Raw genomic sequence first — 20,929 nt, forward strand, 5'->3', positions numbered from 1 at the left:
TTAGCGCAAGAGCAACCACAAGGTTTTCACTTCACCCTCCAGCGAGGACAGCTGCTGCCCAGCCCATAACAGCCTATGGCCTCAGCTGTGGCTGAAGCTTCCCCTCAGTAGACCACGACTTCTCACAGTCTTGCCATTGAGACCTACACGCTGAGCTGTGTGTAAACAATGTGTATTCCTCTGTCGTGAGGTGACATTGGAAAATCTGTCAGAACATTTTCAAGGAGGACTGGTTTGGGGTTGTCTGGATGTGGAAACAAAATCACACACTGCCCACGACATTCTCAACATTTGGATCATCTAACACAGACACGGGCCACATGCCCAGCAGCTAGAGCCAGTATCCATCCTGCATGACCCATCACAGAGCGTGCAACACTGATGGCACTCTGAGAGCAGAATCCAAGTAAAATGAAGACCAGATTTGTCAAGGCCTGGATCTGAGTTTGGTACTACCTTCTCTCACTAACACAGTAAAGAAAAAGGGCAAAATCAAATCTTCTTACAAGACAGAGTCAATAAACCTTGGTTGTGATATTAACTTGGATTTTGCTGGACCTGCGATCCATGGTTCAGCTCTCCTTGACTGTGAGGGCTGTTTTGACTGTGAGGGCTGGCTTGCTGGGTTCCAGCCCATGACCTGGTACAGTGCCAAATGCAACCTGACAAGGAATAACTTTGCAATGCAGTGAAGGACTGGGGATTTCCAGCTGCATGCTACGGAGTGATTCGGGGACAGAATTTGGAGGATCAGTTTCACAAAAGGAATACGAAGATCTTGACAGTCAAGTGAATGTTGCTTGCATACTAGGTATCAGCTGCACTCATGTGGGCATTCCAGCTAAATATCAGTTGATCCCATTACTTCTGTTTCTGCAAAAGTCAACAATTCTGGTTCACATGAATGAGCTACATTTAGATGGTGTGTCTGGTGTGAAGCTGACGTGTCTTCTGGTAAACAGGAAGAGCATTACTGTTGGAGGCCATAAACTTGGAGTTTCTCTGGGTGGAAGGTTTATCTAAATGTAGAAACCTCTAGGAAGAGATATCAGAAGAGGGGTCTTGATACAATTTCCCTGTGACCAGTAGGCTTCGTTTCCCATCTCCTGATCCCCAGTCATCAAAACAAAGGATAATCTACAAAAGAACTGTATTTTTAAAGTGTGGACAATTTTAAGTAAAACGGCTATCTAGCTAAATAGAAATTACCTATCTAGTTATCAAGGCTGCAGTCCTCCAGTCACCTATGCATTATTTAGTCAGTGAAAAATTAATCAGATGATCTATGAAAGAAATGGAGATTTATTCAAGCTAAACTGAGGATGGTAACCCAGGAACAGCCTCTCAAAAAGCTCCAGAAACTGTTCTACCAGTTTTAGGTCCACGCCTGGTTGCACAGGTTTCTCTTTTCATTTATTTACTTATTCTGGCTGTGCTGGGCCTTGGTTGCTGCTCACAGGCCTTCTCTTGCTGCAGCGGCCAGTGGGGGCTGCCATCTAGTGGTGTGCACAGGCTCTCACTGTGGTGGCCGCTCGGGTTGTGGAGCATGGGCGCTGGAGCATGCGGGCTTCGGTAGTTCGCAGCTCTCAGGCTCAGAAGGCGCAGCTCCCAGGATCCAGAGCTTAGGCTCGGTAGTTGTGGCACATGGCTTAATTGGCCCATAGCAAGTGAAATCTTCCTGGAGAGCAGGATCAAACCCATGTCCTCTGCATTGGCAGGCAGATTCTTTACCACTGGCCCACCAAGGAAGTCCTATATAGGTTTATGAGACAGACGGCTGTACATTAAACGATGTAGAGAGTTTGCAAACTCCTGATCTCTAAGTGCAAAGTGATGGGGCATGGTGACCCCTTACGAGTTCAAGAAGGAATGTTGCCTATTAAGGAGTTGCCTTGGTGCTAGGAGAATGACTGAGCAAGTATTTCTTGCTCAGAGGTTTGGTGGATGCTTAAGGCAGATAAACAATGCACAGTAGAGAGACCCAGAGGCCAAGGGGTGGAGAAAGTTTTATGCTTAAATGTTCTTGAATTCTCTTAGAATATGAATTTCTATTTCATCAATTTAAATGCATAAAATTATTAAATACTTGGGGCAATAATGAAATAGATTTTTGTGAAATTTTAAACACATTTTCTTACATTTTCTTTTTGCCCTCAGCTACAAATGTTCCAGTACTTTGGCCACCTCACACGAAGAGTTGACTCATTGGAAAAAGACTCTGATGCTGAGAGGGATTGAGGGCAGGAGGAGAAGGGGATAACAGAGGATGAGATGGCTGGATGGCATCACTGACTCAATGGACGTGAGTCTGAGTGAACTTCGGGAGTTGTGATGGACAGAGAGGCCTGGCATGTTGCGATTCATGGGTCACAGAGTCGGACATGACTGAGCGACAGAACTGAAGAAATGTTCAGAAACTCAGAATATCAATACTCTACAAATAAAGCAAGTCCTGTGTCCAGGGTTCTCAAACACACTGCTGACATTTCAGATCACATCACTCTCCATTTGAGGGAGGGGTCCTGTGCAATGAATGCTGTTTCACAGCAGCCATGGCCTCTATCCAGTGGCACTCCAGCCCCACAACATCACCTCCCAGTCAAGAAAATGTCTCCAAATGTTCCAGGTGTTCGCTGGGGGTAGGGTCTCCAGGTAAATATTGTGGGAGACACATTTACACTAAAAACATTATTCATTATTTATCTCAAATTAAGTATAGGTGAGTCTCCTTATATTTTTATTTGCTAAAATCTGGCAGTCCTCCTGAGGCACAACAGCACCTTCATCTCCTCCATCTCCCACCCTATTTGAGAATCACTGCTCTAATCCACAAGGAGCAATGGAGAAAGAGTACAGTGATGGAGGTGAGGAAAGTTATGATCAGATTTGCGTTTTGAACAAAACAGAATAAAATACTGCACTCGGCTCATAGCCAGAACTGCTGTCATCGAATTCACATTGTACAGATGCTGCTACTGCTGCTGCTGCTAAGTCGCTTCAGTCGTATTCGACTCTATGTGACCCCATGGACAGCAGCCCACCAGGCTCCCCCCATCCCTAGGATTCTCATGCAGAGACCTGATTCAATGTGTGGCTCTGCTGTTGAGTAAGCAACTGAAGACGGGAGCCCAGATCCTGCCATTCACATCCTTGGGGAGTGTGATACTGATTTACCCTAAGTATCAATTTTGTTTTCATTGTGTTTCTGGCACTGAGTTCCTAAAACTCTTGGATTTCTTAAGTGATCAGAGCAAAATGGCAAAAAAACAAAACAAAAAAGAAAGGTTTCTTGTGTTATGTGAATGAAGGAACTTTTGGATCACACCTAAGGAGGTAGGCTGGTTGCCAGGTGACTAACCACACGATTAAAGGGTTAGAACTATCAGTACACAAACCTGACCCTCCTGGAGGGAAAAGGGCTGGAGATGGAAACAATTGACCTGGTAAATGATTAAATCAATCATGCCTATGTAATGAAGACTTTGTTAAAAAAGAAAAGAAACCCAAAGAAGTGTGTTCAGAGGGTTCTGGATTGGAGAACAGATAGGAGAATCGGGATTGGTGATGCACTGAGAGGGCATGGCATTACACTGTCGCCATACTGCACCCTGAGCATCTCTTACATAGGCAGCTCCCAATTTTTATCTTTTTATAATACACCAGTCACCAGTAGTTTCTGAGTTCTGTGAGCCACTCTAACAAATTAGTGGAACCAAAGAAGGGATTCAATGGACCCTCAAATATATAGCCGGTCCTTCCGGACTTGCAACTGGTGTCTGAAGTGGGGGATCCAGGGGGCAGATCCAAGGACTGAGCCATTCACACGTGGGATCTGAGGACTTCTCATAGCAGACTGGGTCAACACTGAGTGGAATTGTACGACCTCCACCTAGCTGTCAGTGCATTTCTTGGAGCTGAGACAACCCTCCCCAACACACACACATTGCAATTCATACTAGAATCATTTTAGGGACAATGTCTTAACTGTCAAAGATAGAGAAATAAAGGAAATGGGTACTCTCAACTATCCAAGTTTTTTCCTACAGAATCTAAATAATATTCATCTTTTCTTCATTGTGTTTCCTTTGAGAGCTTGATTTGACTGGCCAATAACCATATGGCAGGAAAAATGAATGAGAAAAACTTTGCCTTGCTCCTCAGTCTTGCTCAGGATTTGCCTAGAAAGACGGGCAAACTTGTGTTCTGGGACCTGAGGAGTTCCAACTCAGAAAGTCTAAATCAAAAGTCACCAGAATAAGAGGCATTATTTTAATACAACTTCCACGGGTCAGTCAGTTTGTAAAAAGAATTCAAAAAATCTTAAGAGTCACAAATGATGTAATTTATTCTCCTTTCCTTGTTGGAGAAAATGGAAGCATTTTTTCACCTCTGAGTGTCTGGGCTAGGAGCTGGGTTCCACGTCTCATACACTCAGGTCTCAGCGGTAGAACAGGAGCGCAGCTGCCTCAGTGATCTCCCGGCTGGAGCTGGAACCCCGGTGAGTGCCGTATCCATCCCAGTCAAAGGCCCCCACCCCTGTGAGGATTGCCTCTGGGAAGAATCCTCCTCCACCGATGCAGTGCGGGGGCAGAGAGAGAAGACACAGTGAGGGGTTGGCTGTGGACACACGGAGACGGAACTCCTGCCTTACCACTCCCCTGCCAGAAATCCTCCCTCCAGTGGACTCTGAAATCATGTTCTTTCCTGAATCCCTTTCTACCTTCCTTCATATTTATTCTCAGGCCTTTTAGCTCACCCTTTTTCCTCAACTGATTCTCCCAAATGCTATTCCCACGGTTCTGGCCACACACAGTCTCCTGATGATGGCTCATCCTTTCCCATGACTTCTGTTAGTATCAGCATAATCATACATTGTCAAGAGATTCCTAAATCTCGGAAGTCAGGTCCATATTGTCTGTGCTTGAAACCCCACAGCAACTGCAGCCGCATGTCTCCATCTACATATCGCTAGATCTGACAGTCCAGTTGAGCAAAAACAAAGCTAATTCTCTCTCTTATTGGCCTTGAACACCCCTGGCTCAGGTCCTCAGCATTTCACATCTGCAGCTTTACACCTGCCTCATTGCCTCCCTGCCCCTAATTTCCCTGCTCTTGGATCCGTGTCCCTCCCACCTGGGCTATACATCATATTAGAAACATCAAAGCTGGTCCAGGTCACTCCTCCATTCAAAATCCTCCTATGAGTCACATCTTCTACCACATGAAATCTACACCCTGGACAGAATGGAAAAAGGCCCTGCTTACCCTGCCTCCTTGGACTTTTCCAGCTTCAGCTCCTGCTTCTAACTAATGCACAAGATGCTCCAAAAGCAAACGGCCACTCAAGGGCCCTTCAACACCCCCACGGTCCTCTCAAACACCAGTGATTCTGAAAACACTAGTCACTCATGCTAGACAGCCATCTTTCTGCCCTTGTTACTTGCTGAACTCTACACACAGCTTTTGAGATTCAACGAAAATGTCACCAACTTGAAGAATCAGCTCTGTGCCATCATTAGAGGTAGAAGCTCCTACATTTTCTGCCCCCAGGCCCCTTGTTTATGTTGCTGTCACAGGTGATACCACATTGGCAATCCTGCACTTATATCCCCATCTCATTCAGTCTGATTGCCTTCAAATGACTGTCAACTTTGCATGTCTAATATCAAGCACTTTGTGGGTACCCTATCATGTATGTTTATGGAATCAGTGCTTGCAAGGGTACATGCAAATGAGCACGAATGAACACGAAAAGGCCCCATGGAAGCCAATGTCGGGGGTGACACATCCCACCCCACTCCCAGGGCCCACACCTGCATTATCCTCAGAATCATAACCTAAGGGCTCTTTCATGAGGACACAGTTGCCTCACGTTGACTGACAAATGGGCAAACATATTTGAGGGGGAAATGAAGACGTCCTTCAGGGTCACATTTCTTAGACTGACAGGCATGAAAGGAAGAAGGCCTAAGTGAATGTTCTCCCCCCATACTTCTGACATCCTCTTCTTCTTTCCCCTCCAGTCACAAAATACCCATCAAAGATAGTCTCCAGCCTATGCACCTATGGTGCTCTCTTCTCCAAGACTGGAAAAATAACAAAAACAAAAAGCTTCTAGAATTTATTAAGAATATTTGAGAATGTCTTTATGACCTCAACAAACAGAAATACTTCTTAAACACAACATAAAAATGCTAATCATCTATGAGAATATACTTAAATTGAACTTCAATACAGTAAATTATGTCCAGTGGTCAAAAGGTATAAACTTTCAGTTCTTTTTTCCTGTTCATGCCACGCATGTTATGGGTCTCACTTCCCCAATTAGGGATCCAGTTGGGCCCCCTACAGCACGAAATTGATCTTCAAAGCATCAGGAATATAAATATGAAGATGCAGGCAGCGAATCAGCTCCACGGTAGACTCTTGTCTCCAGGGTGGCGGATTGGTTCCAGGGTGGCCAGCGGCAGTGGTGAAGCCTAGTGCCCCCTGCTCTGGGAGTCCTCCAGCATCAGCTCCAGCCTTCTCCGGACCCACTTCCCAACCACTTCAGCAGGGCCTTTGCCTCTACCCCCAGCCATGTACTGACCGACATTTGATAGCCCGTGAACGTTTAAACGTTCTGTGTGGACTAGCAGTAGCACAGCCAGGACACTGAGCATGTCATCCAGCTATGCTGAGCGGCTAAAGCGCATGTCCCTGCTAATTAGGGCCTGAGAAACGTAGTCCACTGGAGAAGGGAATGGCAAACCACTTCAGGATTCTTGCCTTGAGAACACCATGAGCAGTTTGAAAAGGCAAAAAGACATAACACTGAAAGATGAACCCCCCGGTCGGTAGCTGACCAATATACTATTGAGAAAATGGAGAAATAGCTCCAGAAAGAACGAAGAGGCTGAGCCAAAGCGGAAATGACGCCCAGTTGTGGTTGTATCTGGTGGTGAAGGCAAAGCTCAATGCTGTAAAGAACAATACTGCATAGGAAGCTCAAATGTTAGGTCCGTGTGGTCAAACAGGAGATGACAAGAGTGAACATGGACATTTTAGGAATCAGTGAACTAACATGGACGGGAATAGGAGAATTTAATTTAGACGACCATTATATCTACTACTGTGGGTAAGAATCCCTTAGGAGAAATGGAGTAGACCTCAGAGTAAATGAAAGAGTCTGAAATGCAGTACTTAGGTGCAATCTCACAAATGACAGAATGATCTCATTTCGTTTCCAAGGCAAATCATTCAGCATCACGGCAATCCAAGTCTATCTCCCAACCAATAATGCCAAAGAAGCTGAAGTTGAATGATTCTATGAAGACCTACAAGACTTCCTAAAACTAAAACCAAAAAAAGATGTCTTTTTCATCATGGGGACTGGAATGCAAATGTAGGAAGTCAAGAGATATCTGCAATAATACGCAAGTTTGGCTTTGGAGTACAAAATGAAGCAGGGCAAAGGCTAACAGACTTTTCCCAAGGGAGCACACTCATCATAGAAAACACTCTCTTCCAACAACACAAGAGACAACTCTGCTCATGGACATCACCCCATGGTCAGTACCAAAATCAGATTGATTATATTCTTTGCAGCCAAAGGTGGAGAAGCTCTATATAGTCAGCAAAACAAGACCTGGAGCTGATCATGATCAGATCATGAGCTCCTTATTGCAAAATTCAGGCTCAAATTGAAGAAGTAGGGAAAACCACTAGGCCATTCAGGTTTGGCCTAAATCAAGTCCTTTATGATTATACAGCAGAAGTGACAAACAAATTCAAGGAATTGGATCTGATAGAGTGCCTGAAGAACTATGGATGGAGGTTCGTAACATTTACCAGATGTGGTGACCAAAACCATCCCAAAGAAAAAGAAAGGCAAACGCAACATGGTTGCTGAGGAGCCCTTACAAACAGCTGAGAAAAGAAGAGAAGCAAAAGGCAAAGGAGAAAAGGAAAGAAAGACCCATCTGAATGCAGAGTTCCAAAGAATAGCAAGGAGAGATAAGAAAGGCTTAAGGGCCTTAGGAAGCATCACCACAGGCAAAGTTGGAGGTGATGGAATTCCTGCTGACCTATTTCATATCCTAAAAGATGATGCTGTTAAAATGCTGCACTCATTATGCCAGCAAATTTGGAAAATTCAGCAGTGGCCACAGGACTGAAAAGGTGAGTTTTCATTCCAATCCCAAAGAAAGGCAGTGCCAAAGAATGGTCCAATTACCCTACAATTACATTCATTTCACATGCCAGCAAGATATGCTCCAAATCCTTCAAGTTAGGCTTCAGCAGTATGAGAACTGAGAACTTCCAGAGATGTACAAGCTGGGTTTAGAGAAGGCAGAGGAACCAGAGATCAAATTGCCAACATAAAGCTGGATCATAGAAAGCAAGGCAATTTCAAAAAAACAAAAATCTATGCTGCTTCATTGACTCTGCTAAAGCCTTTGACTGTGTGGATCTCAACAAACAGTGAAATATTCTTAATGAAATGGGAATATCAGACCACCTTACCTGCCTCCTGAGAATATCAGACCACCTTACCTGTCCTGCATGCAGGAAAAACAGCCACAGTTAGAACTGGACATGGAACGATGGACTGGTTCAAAATTGGGAAAGGAGTACATCAAGCCTGTATGTTGTCAGCCTGCTTATTTAAGTTATACCCAGGGTACATCATGCAAAATGCAAGCCTGGATAAAGCACAAGATGGAATCAATATGGCCGGAAGAAATGTCAACATCCTCAGATATACAGATGATACGACTTTAATGGCAGAAAGTGAAGAGGAACTAAAGAGCCTCTTGATGAAGGGGAGAGAGGAGAGTGAAAAAACTGGCTTAAAACTCAACATTCAGAAAATAAAGATCATGGCATCTGATCCTACCACTTGATGGCAAATAGGTGGGGAAAATGTAGAAACAGCATCAGATTTCATTTTCTTGGACTCCATAATCACTACAGACAGTGACTGCAGCCACAAAATTAAAAGACACTTGCTCCTTGGAAGAAAACCTATGACAAACCTAGACAGTGTGTTAAAAAGCAAAGGGTCACTTTGCCGACAAAGGTCCCTGTAGTCAAAGCTGTGGTTTTTCCAGTAGTCATTTATGGATGTGAGAGTTGAGCTATAAAGAAGGCTGCAAAGCAAAGTATTGATGCTTTTGAACTGTGATGCTGGAGAAGACTTTTGAGAGTCCCTTGGACAGTAAGGAGAGCAAAGCACTCAGTTCTAAAGGAAACCAACCCTAAATTTTCATTGAAAGGATTGGTGCTGAAGCTGAAGCGCCAATACTTTGTCCACCTAATGCAAAGACCTGACTCACTGGGAAAGACCCTATGCTGGTAAAGATTGAGGGCAAGAGGAGAAGGGGACGACAGAGGATGAGATGGCTGGATGGCATTACTGACTCAATGGACATGAACTTGAGCAAACTCTGAGAGAGAGTAAAGGACAAGGAAGCCTGGCATGCTGCAGTTCATGGGCTCACAAGGAGAGGGACATGACTTAGTAAATGAACAACAACAACAGCAGAATTCCAGAGTCCTCATCACTGGACCATCAGTGATGTTCCAAACCTTCACGTATAAAATAAGTCCTGGGGGTGTAATGTACAGCATAGTGCCACTAGTCTAATACTATATTATATACTGAAAAGTTACTAAGAAGGTAGATGGTAAACCTTCTCATCACAAGAAAAAAGAATTTGCAGCTGCGAGTAGTGCTGGGTGTCGGCTAGACTTGTCACAGTAATCATTTCATAATATATAAAAATATAGAATCACTATGCTATATACCAGAAGCTAATATAATGTTATAGATCCATTGAATCTCAATTAAAAAAATAATAGCTACAATTTAAAAAGTATGTCTTCAAAATACCAGAAAAGAGTAAAAATTCAAGCCCCGTAAAACACCCCAGACAGGTACACACACACACACACAAACATACACACACACACACTCGCCCGCACAAGCCAGGGATCATCCACAGACTCACGTGCTCAGTGTTGCAGCCAGTGACTCTCACCCCAGCACACAGGGCATTCGCTGCTCTCTCGTTATTAAACACCCTGAACTGGACAAATCCTGCAACAAATTCTCCTGGAAAAGAAGAGGCAGAGAAAAGGCCAAGGACTCAAAGGACGAAATGGAAATATCTTCCCTTTGACCAGCCCCCCAATTCCCTAAATCAACAGGTCAGGTCACAGCCAACCTGTGGGCATAGAGCCCAGCACTTTTTGACAGTGGCGGCTGCATCCTGGCCTTGAAAAGGGAAAGAAGAGACCCTCCCTCCATCTGGGGCAAGAAGACCAAGGCTTGGGCTCACAAAAGTCACTTGTCTGTCTAAGGCTCATAGGAGAAATGAGAGTCCCCTGACAGATCAGCAAGAAGACCTCCAGAGGTTCAGCAGGAATAAGCAATGATCAGAAGTGGCCATCGGTCTCTGCTGGCACACTTCTCATCCAATTACTGTGACTTTAAAGTAAAATGACTCTTATTTTCCCACCAAAGACAAGTTCTGTGGCTTGATCATGCTTAAAAAGTCTTCTTACAATAACAGCTATCCATCATAACAAAAACAAATTTTTCTCATTACTTTGCAAGTTTGTTCTCACCTGTGCACATTAATTAGCTTTTAACTTTGTAAGAATCTTACAGTGACTGACGAAACTCAAACCAGGGCTCTGTGACATCCTAGAGGGGTAGAATGGGGTGGGAGGTTCAAGAGGGAGGGGACTGATGTATACCTATGGTTGATTCATGTTGATGTATGGCAGAAACCAACACAATATGGTGTTGGTTTAAAATAAATAAACTAAGGGGAAATTAAAAATAAGTCAACTATGGGGAAATAAAGAATCAAACCGGGTTATTAGTTAAGAGGCCAGAGCTTATAGTTTTTTCATGATGGCTACATAACAAAAATCCATGTCACATTCCTAGAACAAAGCTTGGCATATTTTACTTGTTTAATAAATGCTGAAGATCATAAGGGTTACAGGAGATCAGCCCTGGGATTTCTCTGGAAGGAATGATGCTAAAGCTGAAACTCCAGTACTTTGGCCACTTCATGCGAAGAGTTGACTCATTGGAAAAGACTCTGATGCTGGGAGGGATTGGGGGCAGGAGGAGAAAGGGAAGACAGAGGATGAGATGGCTGGATGGCATCACTGACTCAATGGACATGAGTTTGAGTGAACTCCGGGAGACGGTGATGGACAGGGAGGCCTCGCGTGCTGCGATTCATGGGGTCGCAAAGAGTCGGACACAATTGAACGACTGAACTGAGCTGAGGGATCATTAACTTTTCACATTTACACTTTCCCGGAGACTGCAGAGAAGGGTTGACGTCTGGGCTTTGGAAGCAGATACTCACCCTGACAATATGGTGAGTAATAAGATGCAGTTTTCTCAGCATCACCAAAGTCATAGTCAACAGGAATGGCTGGGCCATTGTCAGTCAAGCACTTCCCTGCTCCGTATTTCACTGGGTATTTCTGCAGGGACCCAAAATACAGTTTGTGGAAGACAATAGAGATACTGCCATTCTGGGCAGTAGAGGCTTTAATACCCTCATGTGGCATTATTCAGGAATCAGTACGAATAATACTGGTGTATTTCCCCCCCTGCCACCCATAGTTAGGACACTAACCAGCCTCAAGACCCCTGTCCTTTTCACTCTCTACCCGCCCCCAATCCTCTCCCCTAGGCTTCTTCCCCTGTCTGGCTCACAGTTCCTCTGGAAGAGGCAGCACACTATTTCATAGTGACCCAGAGGTAGACAAGCAGAGGCCCTTAGTGATATGGACAGAGCAGACTTACTCCCCATCCCAAACACTTGACTCTCTGCTCAACAAAGGTAGGGTCCCCAACCCCCAGCCAGCAGCCCCATGTACCTGGTAGAGTCCAAACAGATTATGCCCCAGACTCTGGAAGAAGCCCGTGTTGGTGTGGTACCTCAGCAGGGAGCTGTTCCTCCAGTGCTGCAGAGGGGACTTGTTGGGCACGTGCCAGATGCCCAGGTCCCGAGCTTGAATGTCGTAGTAGCCAGGGTTCTGCAGAGGGACACACACTCAGCCTGACCAGCCCAGGAGGTGCTACCAGCCAAAGACACACACACACAGTCCTCAGCAGAGCTGAGAGCTCAGGTCTGCAGGAACAGGTGCCCATCAGTGCCCAGACCCCCACTTCCCTCCAGCAGACAATGAGACCCCACCACACAAACAGCCTTGGTGGGAGGAATTTGTCATTCAAGACATGGACTTCTGTCTGTCATCTCCTCCAGCCCCACTTCCAGCTCCCCGTCTCCCACCCTCCCTTCCACATGCTCTGCTCCAGCCACACACAGCTCCCACCCTTTCCCACCTGGGTGCTCAGTACCTTGTAGTCATCACTGGTGGCAGCCTCTGCAGACCCAAATGTGTTGTAATTGGCCCAGTTGCCGTCCCCCTCTGGGTAGTCAGCCCTGTTGCCCTGCTGACTGGACCAGCGATCGCCCACCGTGCATTTCCCATGCATATTGTTCTCATGGACGCTGGCAACCAGGGTCCAGCCACCACCCCCAGAGGTCATGTCACAGAAGGTCTGGTAGACGACACCATTCTCAGTGCGGAGTTGATACAGGCCATCTGCAGAGGGAACCAGCCAGAGACCCCTGTCTGAGAGCACAGGGTCCATCTCAGACTCACAACCACAAAGACTCTGGGAAGTCAGAAATGAATCCTGAAGGCTCCCACACACATCCGCTTGTTGAGGACAGTTCTCTGTGGACACTGACTGCCTTTGTTCCATGCTACCTTTTCAAAGACTTTGGTGAGCAAACATCCTAGGAGACAGAGATCTATCTCCCTCGGGACAGAGCCTTCTTCTGGCCAGAAGAAGACAGAAATCACACCTGACCACATCTCAAGTCTACATCAGGATGTGGCCTCTGCAACTCAGAGGTAAGGGCAGGCATGGTTGCTGCCCATTATATGAGATTCAGATTCCCTAACTGCAGAGTTCTTTCTCGTACTCAGCCCCAGAGAAAATAAACTCTCTTATCCGAAAAGGCTTACATTTGCTTGATGAGCCCAATTTAGGAGCTGCTTGGCAAACAAACTACATGGGCAGAAATCTCCTGGCCCTTTTCACATCACTGGGATGGGACGAGACCCAGAACAGCAGCACAGGAAAAGGCTGATGCCCTGGCTACTTCTGTCATTGTGAGTAATCAAGCTCTGTGTCTCTGCCTCTGGAGGCTCGTATTTTCTACCAGAATCTATGACACTAGGGCAGAACTAACTTCTCAGCTTACAAGCAGGGAAAAATCTTACACTCACTGGAGCTATAGTCATCAGGCTAAGACTCACCAGAAACACCACATTCTCCTTGTGTTCAGAAGATCATGTCTCCAACAACTAGGTTGGACCCAAAAGCCTCCACATTCTCAATAGAAATCTCCTGGGCTGGAAGCTGGAGTAAGGGCAGACAGGAGCGGTAGGCACACCCCTTCTTGATCTCCATGACCAAGATCTGTTTAGCTAAAAAGTGGTTAAAAGGAAAGGATGCTGACTTGGGTTATTACTCACCACCTGCTTTATGGCATCTTTCTTTGATTTCCTTGCAGCTTCTTGGAAGGAATGACAGGTAAGGAGCACGGATTTCCTCCTCCCAGCTCTTCTCAACGGAAAGCATCCCTGCTAGAGGATGTGAGGATAATTCTGTTTCATGCCACTCACACCAGTCTTCTTGGCCATTGGCTCCTAGCCCCTTCCCACTTCACAGGCTCATCACTAGGCAGTGAGGCCCCAGGGGTCAGGAGACTCGCTGACCACAATCTACTACATACTCAACACTTGCATTCTTCTCCACAACCAATTAAACTCAAAAGCTCTCATTATGCCTACGGTGATCAACGGAATTGGGAGGATGAAGACTAGGGAAGGACGTTCCCTGAAAACAGCCCTGACACCAAGCACCCTCTAGGAACCCCAAGGCCAAGGCCACAGGAGCAGGAGCTGCTAGAAGGAAGCACAGTCTTCACCACCATGGCTCCCCTGAGCCCCCTCAGCCACACAGAGACACCGATGGAGCCCCAGGACAGGCCTTAGCTTCAGACCACACATCCAGAGAGACAGCAATCAACACTCTGGCCACAGCTCAATTTGGCTGCAAAGTGTGGCTTCTCTGCACCTCCACGACTCCCCCTCTAGGCCAGGACTTCAGCATCCAGCCTGGTTCTACTCTCTGCTCCACTGCACATCTGAGTTGATGAAACTGCTGCTCCTGAGTGACTTACCTGCACTCGGCCCTCGGTTGGCCACAAAGAGGAACAGCAGGAGGTAAAACCTGACTCCTGTCCCCTGAGTAGAAAGGAGATGCACACGGTCATTGGCTGGTTCATCCTTTCGCTCCCTTCCATCCTTTCTCTTTGAACTCCCTGAGTAAGGAGAACTCAAATGGAAAGTAATGGGACTCTGGGCACTCTGGAACCTCCTGGAATAGACCCCACCCCATCCAACCCTCAAATCCTTAAGGGGCCACAGGCTCCTTTCTCTGAAACTCCCCATCCCTAAGACCAAGACCAGACCTCAGCTGGCATTGTGGCTCCCCACACACTGGGATCCTGTCTCGGGCTCAGCACAGAGAGCTAGCTCTCTGCTTCCTTCCTCACAGATGCCAGGAGCTGAGAGCACCCAACCAGGAGCAGTCTCAGAGCTACTACCTCTGCAGGGAGGTCTGAGGTAGGGAAAGTGCTGAGCCTATGGGCCCTGCCCATCCCAGCCTACTTTGGGCTGCAGGCCCCGCCCTCAAGCATTCTTCCTTTGAAGGTTCCTGAGCCTCAGGCCCAGGCAATGAGAAGGAATTGTGACTGGCTCGAGGGGCAGGCGACACTCACACGGTGCTCCCTTCCATAGCAGCCTCTCGGGATGGACGGGACCTCATGGTTCTCCCCTGCAGCCTGTCCTGCTCCCGCCTCAGTCAGATGCTCCCAGGCCTCACACACCTCCGTCCAGTCGCTTCCTTCCATTCTCTCCTGAGACTTCTCCATGAAGCCATCCCTGACACCCCCACCCCCTGGAGAAGCTGATGGATACTCTCCTGTCCTACTAAGGCCTTTTTCCAACCCCTAATTATGTGATGTCACACTGTCATCTCATTCTTTTATTTGTTTGGGGTTAGAAATAATTGAAAATTTACAGAATGTTGTAAAAATAAAAATAGGTCATAAACACAAACATAGCTTTTACCTAGATCCACCTATTGTTTGTTTTTCCCCCATTTACTTCATCATATATACGCTCTCTCTGTATTCATACACAAACTTGCACTACACATTTTTTCTAAGCAAAGGCTCTTTCCCATAGATAAGTCTGTATTTTATTAATAGAGATATTCTTGTATATCACCACAGTGCAATTACCATTCACTCTTTTCAGTGGAGCAGTGTAACTTGCTAGGGTCCACCAGCCTGGGAGTTCCACTCAGCTCAACTAGCATCCATCGTAAACTGAAATTTCTCTGGCGTTCATTCCCTCCCAGTATTAGGAGATTTCTTGTCCACATTTGAAGCCCACAATCCCCAGGGTATGTTCTACACCTACTTACAATGTTCTACAGCCCCATTCCACACCCATGCCAGCCCAGCTCCTTTCAGCACTGTCCACTGCCCATACTCCAGCTGGCCGCTGACCCTATGATACCTCATTTCCACCACCTCCACTGCTGCGGCTACTCTGGGAGATCAGTTGCTGGTGTTCAGGACATTACTTCCTCTCATTCCTGGGCCTTCAGCAGCATCTCTCTTTGCTGTCCAAGACACAAGAGCCATCGCGCTTGTTCAGTGCCGAGGAAGGCAAATGCCTTACACATACAAACCACTATCTAATCCAAGGCCTGGTATGTTATTAATAACTTACACTTAGCCATGCACTCTACTATATCACAACCATCTGAATTTGTTTTCAGAGAGGACAGAGTTGAAGAGAGAGATGGAGAGAAGACTGATCTGTCTCCCATATATCTCTGCTGTTTGCTGCAGCCATAAGGAAATGACCACTAATGGCAGAGGGTGAAGAGGAACTAAAAAGCCTCTTAATGAAAATGAAAGTGGAGAGTGAAAAAGTTGGCCTAAAGCTCAACATTCAGAAAATGAAGATCATGGCATCCGGTCCCATCACTTCATGGGAAATAGATGGAGAAACAATGGAAACAGTGGCTGACTATTTTTCGGGGCTCCAAAATCACTTCAGATGGTGACTGCAGCCATGAAATTAAAGGACGCTTACTCCTTGGAAGAAAAGTTATGACCAACCTAGATAGCATATTGAAAAGCAGAGACATTACTTTGCTGACTAAGGTCCGTCTAGTCAAGGCTAGGGTTTTTCCAGTGGTCATCTATGGATATGAGAGTTGGACTGTGAAGAAGGCTGAGTGCCGAAGAATTGATGCGTTTGAACTGTGGAGCTGGAGAAGACTCTTGAGAGTCCCTTGGACTGCAAGGAGGTCCAACCAGTCCATTCTGAAGGAGATCAGCCCCAGGATTTCTTTGAAAGGAATGATGCTAAAGCTGAAATTCCAGTACTTTTGCCACCTCATGCGAAGAGTTGAAAAAGACTCTGATGCTGGGAGGGATTGAGGGCAGGAGGAGAAGAGGATGACAGAGGATGAGATGGCTGGATGGCATCACTGACTCGATGGATGTGAGTCTGAGTGAACTGCGGGGGATGGTGAAGGACAGGGAGGCCTGGCGTGCTGTGATTCATGGGGTCGCAAAGAGTCGCACACGACTGAGTGACTGAACTGACCTGAACCACTTAATCAGGGAATTTCTCAGGTAGTCATTTGGGCTGTTCACTGTGATTAATTCTCTTCTTTCTGGAGGCACAAGAAAGACAATGCCACTTCTCTATGAAGTTAAGTGGGCCATGGGACTTGTTCTAGCCAAATAATGTGAGCAGAAAGGGTCAGTTTCAGGCTGAAGCCTTTACCAGGCAGGGACAAGTCCATATCATCCTTTTTCCAGTCTCAGGAAATAATGCAAATATGGGGCCCTGGCTTGGTGGTACATTTATGTCTGATGAGGAAACTAATCTTCAGGGTTGGAAGGATGGCATTCTGTGTTCTGTTTTAGGGGAAATGCTAAATGTGTTGCCTGTGGTGTCTCAAGAGGTGTGAGATGTACAGACTGCACTGTGGCGTTAAAGGCAGACCTCAGGGAAACAATGTCAGCACTGCGTGGCACCTGCCTTGGTTCTGTATTACAAAACAGAGGGTCTGGGAGAAAAAAATGGTCTGTTTTGCAAGGGGAAATGAAAGGAATAACAGATTCTGGGTCTTCAGCAGGCAAATAGTGTGGAAAATTTTCTTCATAAATCATCTTCAACAAGGGCACACACACATGAACACACATAATAGCTCCCAAAACATGTTCCCATATGCACCTCAGTAACAAGCAAGTATTTTTCTATTTCGTATCCCATGTACAGGGCTTCCCTGGTGGCTCAGACAGTAAAGAATCTGTCTGCTGTGTGCGAGACCTGGGATCGATCCCTGAGTTGGAAAGATCCCCTGGAGGAGGATATGGCAACCCACTCCAGTATCCTTGCTTGGAGAATCCCCTTGGACAGAGAAGTCTGTGACACCTACAGTTCACCGTGTCACAAAGAGTCAGACACGACTGAGTGACTAAGCACACCATATTCCATGTAGAATAAGCTGACTAGTTACACAGACCCAGCCTAGCAGCTGAGAAATGTTGCTGCTACATGATATCAAACTTCTAAAATTTGACTCGTAAAATTTGAGGGAATAAAGTAACATATTTGGATTGAGTCACCTTCCAGATGTTCATTCTTTGGCATCAACACATGGTATCATCCTCTGCTGAATACTGTCTCTAACATGAGACAGTTGCAAATATGTGGCCAAAGGCATATTCAGTGACCTCTACCAAAAGGATATGTAACTACTAAATGACACCTTAGAAAGTCCGAAAACCTCAGCCAAGGAAGGAAGGGTTGTGTCTGTAACTGACATTCTGAAATACAGTGTGCCTAATATCAAAATCCTAATATTTGGGGTAATAACATGTATACAGTAATAACATGTATTACTGTCTTTTTAAAAACTATGAAATCGGATTTTAGGTAACAGTATATATCTTGAGGATCACTTTGCATTAAATTTTCAAACTGAATGATTCTACACACCTTTAAAAAAATGTTACCATATCTATTCTCACTTAAAAGCCCATCCTGATTTTATCCCAGTAAGTACACTAGCATTTCAACCTTACAGAATATCACAGTGTCGGAGAGTGTTTTGCCTAGGTTCTCCTCTAGGAGTTTTATAGTTTCTGGTCTTATGTTTAGATCTTTAATCCATTTTCAGTTTATTTTGTGTATGGTGTTAGAAAGCGATCTAGTTTCATTATTTTACAAGTGGTTGATCAGTTTTCCTACCACCACTTGTTAAAGAGATTGTCTTTAATCCATTGTATATCTTGCCTCCTTTGTCGAAGATAAGGTGTCCATAGGTGTGTGGGTTTATCTCTGGGCTTTCTATTTTGTTCCATTGATCTATATTTCTGTCTTTGTGCCAGGACCATACAGTCTTGATGACAGTGGCTTAGTAGTAGAGCCTGAAGTCAGGCAGGTTGATTCCTCCAGTTCCATTCTTCTTTCTCAAGATTGCTTTGGCTATTCGAGGTTTTTTGTATTTCCATACAAATCGTGAAATTATTTGTTCTAGCTCTGTGAAAAATACTGCTGGTAGCTTGATAGGGATTGCATTGAATCTGTAGATTGCTTTGGGTAGTATACTCATTTTCACTATATTGATTCTTCCGATCCATTAACATGGTATATTTCTCCATCTATTAGTGTCCTCTTTGATTTCTTTCATCAGTGTTTTATAGTTTTCGATATATAGGTCTTTAGTTCTTTAGGTAGATATATTCCTAAATATTTTATTCTTTTCGTTGCAATGGTGAATGGAATTGTTTCCTTAATTTCTTTTTCTACTTTCTCATTATTCGTGTATAGGAATGCAAGGGATTTCTGTGTGTTGATTTTATATCCTGCAGCTTTACTATATTCATTGATTAGCTCTAGTAATTTTCTGGTGGAGTCTTGAAGGTTTTCTATGTAGAGGATCATGTCATCTGCAAACAGTGAGAGTTTTACTTCTTCTTTTCCAATTTGGATTCCTTTTATTTCTTTTTCTGCTCTGATTGCTATGGCCAAAACTTCCAGAACTATGTTGAATAGTAGCAGTGAAAGTGGGCACCCTTGTCTTGTTCCTGACTTTAGGGGAAATGCTTTCAATTTTTCACCATTGAGGATAATGTTTGCTGTGGGTTTGTCATATATAGCTTTTATTATCTTGAGGTATGTTCCTTCTATTCCTGCTCTCTGGAGAGTTTTTATCATAAATGGATATTGAATTTTGTCAAAGGCCTTCTCTGCATCTATTGAGATAATCATATGGCTTTTATTTTTCAATTTGTTAATGTGGTGAATTACATTGATTGATTTGCAGATATTGAAGAGTCCTTGCAACCCTGGGATAAAGCCCACTTGGTCATGGTGTATGATCTTTTTAATATGTTGTTGGATTCTGATAGCTAGAATTTTGTTAAGGGCTTTTGCATCTATGTTCATCAGTGATAATGGCCTGTAGTTTTCTTTTTTTGTGGCATCTTTGTCAGGTTTTGGTATTAGGGTGATGGTGGCCTCATAGAATGAGTTTGGAAGTTTACCTTCCTCTGCAATTTTCTGGAAGAGTTCCAGTAGGATAGGTGTTAGCTCTTCTCTAAATTTTTGGTAGAATTCAGCTGTGAAGCCATCTGGACCTGGGCTTTTGTTTGCTGGAAGATTTCTGATTACAGTTTCAATTTCCATGCTTGTGATGGGTGGGTTAAGATTTTCTATTTCTTCCTGGTTCAGTTTTGGAAAGTTGTACTTTTCTGAGAATTTGTCCATTTCTTCCACGTTGTCCATTTTATTGGCATATAATTGCTGATAGTAATCTCTTATGATCCTTTGTATTTCTGTGTTGTCTGTTGTCATCTCTCCATTTTCATTTCTAATTTTATTGATTTTATTTTTCTCCCTTTGTTTCCTGATGAGCCTGGCTAATGGTTTATCAATTTTATTTATCCTTTCAAAGAACCACTTTTTGGCTTTGTTGATTGTTGCTATGGTCTCTTTTGTCCATCAGCAGATGAATGGATAAGAAAGCTGTGGTACATACACACAATGGAGTATTACTCAGCCATTAAAAAGAATACATTTGAATCAGTTCTAATGAGATGGATGAAACTGGAGCCTATTATACAGAGTGAAGTAAGCCAGAAAGAAAAACACCAATACAGTATACTAACACATATATATATGGAATTTAGAAAGATGGTAATGATAACCCTGTATGCAAGACAGCAAAAGAGACACAGCTGTACAGAACGGACTTTTGGACTCTGTGGGAGAGGGCGAGGGTGGGACGATTTGGGAGAATGGCATTGAAACATATAAACTATCATGTAAGAAATGAATCATCAGTCTATGTTCGATACAGGATACAGGATGCTTGGGGCTGGTGCACAGGGATGATCCAGAGAGATGATATGGGGTGGGAGGTGGGAGGGGGTTCAGGATTGGGAACTCATGTACACCCGTAGCTGATTCATGTCAATGTATGGCAAAACCAATACAGTATTGTAAAGCAAAATAAAGTAAAAATAAAAATTTTAAAAATAACTAAAATAAAATCACATTTCACAGGACACATATACACGAAAAACTAAAAAAAAAAAAAAGAATATCACAGTGTACTGGGATATTGAGAGCATGTTTTGTAAAGAAGGCTGAGTCAAAGAATTGATGCTTTAGAATAGTGTTGCTAGAAAAGACTTTTGAGAGTCCCTAGGACAGCAAGAAGATCACCAGTCAA

The 20,929-nt window shown here is 44.6% G+C and overlaps 1 protein-coding gene and 1 pseudogene across 2 annotated transcripts in view; both read right to left on the reverse strand.

Annotated features, from left to right (window-relative positions):
* LOC108635632 overlaps nt 1-1,548 on the reverse strand; it is a 10,327-nt pseudogene extending 8,779 nt beyond the window's left edge. Inside the window, exon 1 of the transcript XR_001917894.1 lies at nt 1,462-1,548. The product of XR_001917894.1 is annotated as an intelectin-1-like (transcript). The remainder of the gene's footprint in view (nt 1-1,461) is intronic.
* On the reverse strand, nt 4,321-14,725 carry LOC108635604 (intelectin-2-like). Its single transcript, XM_018046386.1, has 8 exons — nt 14,568-14,725; nt 14,277-14,340; nt 13,567-13,677; nt 12,377-12,624; nt 11,893-12,051; nt 11,373-11,493; nt 9,993-10,096; nt 4,321-4,582 (listed from the first exon to the last, which is right to left on the reverse strand). Exons 1-8 carry the CDS (start codon nt 14,577-14,579, stop codon nt 4,439-4,441), a joined length of 963 nt encoding a protein of 320 aa, XP_017901875.1. The 5' UTR covers nt 14,580-14,725; the 3' UTR covers nt 4,321-4,438.

The sequence above is a fragment of the Capra hircus genome, chromosome 3 (assembly GCF_001704415.2).
Source record: "Capra hircus breed San Clemente chromosome 3, ASM170441v1, whole genome shotgun sequence".
Taxonomy (NCBI): domain Eukaryota; kingdom Metazoa; phylum Chordata; class Mammalia; order Artiodactyla; family Bovidae; genus Capra; species Capra hircus.